This window comes from Myotis brandtii, unplaced genomic scaffold, assembly GCF_000412655.1.
Source record: "Myotis brandtii unplaced genomic scaffold, ASM41265v1 scaffold61, whole genome shotgun sequence".
NCBI lineage: Eukaryota > Metazoa > Chordata > Mammalia > Chiroptera > Vespertilionidae > Myotis > Myotis brandtii.
Window position 1 is genome coordinate 3,484,236 of NW_005370318.1, and position 4,612 is coordinate 3,488,847.

A 4,612-nucleotide genomic window follows, 5' to 3' on the forward strand; every position below is an offset into this window, starting at 1 on the left:
AAGGAGGGAGAGAAACATCAAAGTGAGACAATACATGGATCAGCTGCCTCCTGCACGCCCCCTACTGGGGATGGAGCCTGCAAACCCAGCATGTGGAGGTGGAGAATCTCTCAGGGGCCATCAGGAGCTGCTCCTGCGCCCTGGCTGCGGCTGCGGGTGCCGCCCCGATTGCCCCTCAGGAGCAGGGGGAGGTGGAGAAGCCCTTTGGGGTGATCAGGCTGGTGCCGGGGGCGGGCCTGCGGCACGGGAGCAAAGAATTTTCAGTAACCACCAGAGGCTCGCCCCAATGACAGTGGCAACCTGCTTGGACTGTCGCCCCCACTCACCTGCTTCACCATCCCACCGCAGCCGTTCAATGCCCACCATGTTCTGTGCGCGCTCCCTGGTGGTCAGTGCACATCATAGTGACTGGTTGTTCTGTTGTTCCATTGTTCAGTCTATTTGCATATTGGGGTTTTATATACTGATATATAGATAAGGTACCCTGTGGAAATACACACAAAACAAAGTTATTGATCGCTTGATGAAAATGCTTCTAGCCCTAACCAGTTTGGCTCAGTGGATAGAGCGTCAGCCTGCGGACTCAAGGGTCCCAGGTTCGAGTCCGGTCAAGGGCATGTACCTTGGTTGCGGGCACATTCCCAGTAGGGAGTGTGCAGGAGGCAGCTGATCGATGTTTCTCTCTCATCGATGTTTCTAACTCTCTATCCCTCTCCCTTCCTCTCTGTAAAAAGATCAATAAAATATATTAGAAAAAGAAAAGAAAAAGAAAATGCTTCTAGATGCTGCCTAGACTCTATAGTGGATATCCATTACACACACACACACCCTCCACTCTCCCAGGGATGGACATAGCACCACAGTATTCCTGCAGTAGATATCCCTGGGCCCTTCATGAGCCTCTGTGAGAACTCCTTTTGAATTGGAATTTCTACTCACAGGGTATGTTTCTACTTAATTTAACTAGGCATGCCAGATGACCATCTAGACCAGCGGTTCTCAACCTGTGGGTCGCGACCCCTTTGGGGGTCGAACGACCCTTTCACAGGGGTCGCCTAAGACCATCGGAAAACACATATATAATTACATATTGTTTTTGTGATTAATCACTATGCTTTAATTATGTTCAATTTGTAACAATGAAAATACATCCTGCATATCAGATATTTACATTATGATTCATAACAGTAGCAAAATTACAGTTATGAAGTAGCAACCAAAATAATTTTATGGTTGGGGGTCACCACAACATGAGGAACTGTATTAAAGGGTTGCGGCATTAGGAAGGTTGAGAACCACTGATCTAGATGCTCTGCACCCATTCCAAGCCCATCAACTCTGCCCACATCACTACCAACTCCTGACATTATCCAACTGTCTAAATGTCAGCTTACAAGTGATATCTCTATGTTTATTTGCATTTCTCTAACACTAATGCATTTAAATACTCGTATGTTCATGGGCTTATGGTTTCCTTTTCTATAAATCATTCATTCTTGTTGATTTGCAGAAGTGTTTTGTATGTTGCAGATTTAGCCCCTTGCTCATTTCAGACATGGTTAATTTGTTTTGCCTTATGGTTCATGCCTTTGAAGTTTTGTTTCCAAGCATTCTCTGCTCCTAGAAGGTTTTCTCCTACGTTATCTTCTATTAATTTCATAAGTTTACCTCTTACTTTTGGTTTGTTTATCTTCTGGAGTCCACTCTTTGTATGTGGCAATAGGTTAAGATTTAATTTTGTGGTTCTCCAGGTAGCAACTCACCACATTATTTTATATCCTGTCATCCTATTTATTTTTTATGTATCACAATCCATAATCTGGAATATAGCTATTACCACTGAGCTGTTTGCAGCTGTCTTTTCCCATCAGACTGGAGCTCCTTGAGAGCAGGGACCATGTCTGTCTTGTTTCCCATTCAGTTCCTAACTCGGGCCTGACACACAGTAGGAGCTCAAGGAATATGGGCTAGATGGAGGGAGGGGGGAAAGAAGAAAGGAAAGGATGGAGAGGTGAAGGGACAAAGGATCAGAGGGAGAGAGAGAAGGGTGGGAGGCAAGGGACAAGGGAGGCCTTCATTCCTTTTTGTAACATCAGTCCCCCCACCCCAGGATACTCCTGCCCAAATACCCTTGCTCATCCCCAGGCCTGGGCCATACACAAGGGCAAGCACCTGGAGGGCACTGACAAGGAGGACCCCTCTACCTGGAAGACACGGCTCCGCTGTGCTCTCAACAAGAGTGTGGACTTCCGTGAGGTGCGTGAGCGCAGCCAGCTGGACATCTCCAACCCCTACAAGGTCTACCAGCTTGTGTCGGACAGTGCCCATGGCCCAGGTACCGTCTTGCCCCTGGAGGTAGTGGCCAAGAATGGCTCTCTGGGCAATAAGAACCTCACTGTGCACATCATAAAATGGGAAATGGTGGGCTTATTGAGCTTAAACTCATGGGCAGGTACACAGAGAAGGACCCTTAGACCAACCAGTTAATCTCCCCATTTGAAAAGGAGGAAACAGGCCCAGAGAGAGGTGGTTCTTGCCTGAGATTATGCAGTGAGCTGGGGTACCCTTGTCTGGGATCATCTCAGTTGAGGGGGGGTCCCCTTGGGGCCCAGGAAACAATAGTCTATCTCTTACTCCATCTAGTTTCCAGGGCTAGTGCTTCCTCCGAAGAGGAGGGCGTTCTCCAGAGCCAGCAGGAGCCCCTTAGAGGAGTGATGGAGTCCGCCTGCAGGACAGACCAGGTCAGTGTGTCCCCTGCAGCCCTCAGCCTTGCCAGCTGTCACCTTGTACCCAAACCACCCTCTCTATGGTCTCCAACACATGCTCTCGCCCGCTCCACGCCCACCCTTCCCATCAGCTCTACTTCACCTGCCATCACTTTCAACTCCATCATTCTATTCACTTCACCTCCATCATGTGCAGCTCCCTCACTGTTCCCATCACCTCCATCATGTGTAGTTCCCTCACTGTCCCCATCACCTCCATCATCTTCAGCTCCATCACTGTCTGCATCAACGCCATTTTCTCCAAGCTTCCTCCCTGACCCCTCTTCACCAGTGGGTCCATTACCCTGACCCCAGTCACCCCATGAGATCCAGTTCTACCACTGAATTCCCTTCACTGTCATCACCTGTAGCTCTCTCACCCCATCGTCTCCATCTCCATCACTGTCTGTATCACCCCTACTATCTCCACCCCGTCACCTCTCCCCCATCATCAGTGGTTCACTGCTCTGTCCCCATCCCTCCATCAGTCTAATCCATTCCTCTCTCTCTAGTGCTCCTATCAGCATCCATTCCATCGCTCTGTCCCGCTATCTCTATCACTTCTGTTCCCCATTCACTCCTAGCATTTTCCCCCCTATCATTGTGAGCTTCATCTCTGACCCCATCACCTCCAACAACCCCATCAACTCTCTTTTTACCTCTATGGGGGAAAGGTCTTAAGCCCTGAAACCTCAAATTCCTGTCAACCCCAGGTGGCCTTCAGCCTACCCAGACCTCCCTCTGCCCCACGGCAGACAGTCTAGGAGCTCCTCTCCCACCTCACTACCCTCTCTCCTGGTGCTCAGGCTGGCTCTGGATTAGCCACCAAGGATGAGGACAGGGAGCAGCCCCCCAGGCTGGCCCAGCAGGGCTCATTGGCACCGGCTGCCTGGCTCCTAGGCCCTCTGGCTGACCACAGTAAGTACTGGGCTTCCTCACCCACCCTGCATCCTCCCTGGCCTCCTCCAGGACCTTGATCTAAGGGTGGGTGGTGCCTGAGTGCGTTCCCTCCGTCCCCAGGGTACCAGGCTCAGGACCCCTCACACTTCTGGAGCCCTTTGCCCTCTGAGGACTTCAGCAACCCCGGTAAGGAATCTAGAGGCTCTCCCTTCTGACCGCTGTGCAGGGCCGGGCTGGGGCCAGTTAGCCTCTGTCTCCCACCCGAAGTACCCAGCCCAGACTCCACTAACGACAGCCAGCTTTTGCTGAGGGCTTCGTCTCTCCCAGGCACCCTTCTAAGCTCTCCCCACCGTCCTGAGAGAGAGCGCCTCAGATGCAGAAGCCAGACAGAGGTTAAGGACCTCGCCCAGGGTCACACAGCTAGTGACCTGGGAACGTTCCTCACAGCTCCTAAGTGCCAGTGAGACTCGAAGCCCGGGGCCTGGCTGCAGAGCCCACAGCCCTAACCACTGAGCCACTGCTGGCTCCTCACAGGGGCGGCTGCTGCTCTGTGGTTAATTCCACCGGCATTCATGTACTTGCTGGGAAGAAGCTCCTAACATCCCAGCGGTGGGGCGGGAGGGCCTCTGTAATGGATGCCCCCATTGTACAGAGAGTCCCGGACTCTCTGCTTCTGAAGCTCAACCACCATTTCGTTTATACTGGAAGCTGCGATTATTTGCCACCACCGCCACTGCTAGGATGATTGCTATCACTTCTCGGGAGGAAGCGCCCAAACTTCCCGAGGTGGGGGGTGGGAGCCCCTCAGGGCCCCTGCCCTGTTGAGGGGTGAGATGGGGGGTAGGTGGGAGCTGGCGCGCCCCCTGGCCCCTCTCCGCAGATTGCTGGCTGCACGTGCGACTGTTCTATGGGGCGGAGCTGGTGCGGGAAGCCACCGCGCGCACAGC

At 52.2% G+C, this 4,612-nt stretch overlaps 1 protein-coding gene across 1 annotated transcript in view; it reads left to right on the top strand.

Annotated features, from left to right (window-relative positions):
• The window catches only part of LOC102258865 (interferon regulatory factor 4-like), an 8,659-nt gene that overhangs the window by 2,681 nt on the left and 1,366 nt on the right, over nucleotides 1-4,612 (top strand). Inside the window, exons 2-6 of the mRNA XM_014550648.1 lie at nucleotides 2,146-2,335; nucleotides 2,644-2,741; nucleotides 3,572-3,683; nucleotides 3,786-3,851; nucleotides 4,546-4,610. Coding sequence (XP_014406134.1) covers nucleotides 2,146-2,335; nucleotides 2,644-2,741; nucleotides 3,572-3,683; nucleotides 3,786-3,851; nucleotides 4,546-4,610 — 531 coding nt within the window. The remainder of the gene's footprint in view (nucleotides 1-2,145; nucleotides 2,336-2,643; nucleotides 2,742-3,571; nucleotides 3,684-3,785; nucleotides 3,852-4,545; nucleotides 4,611-4,612) is intronic.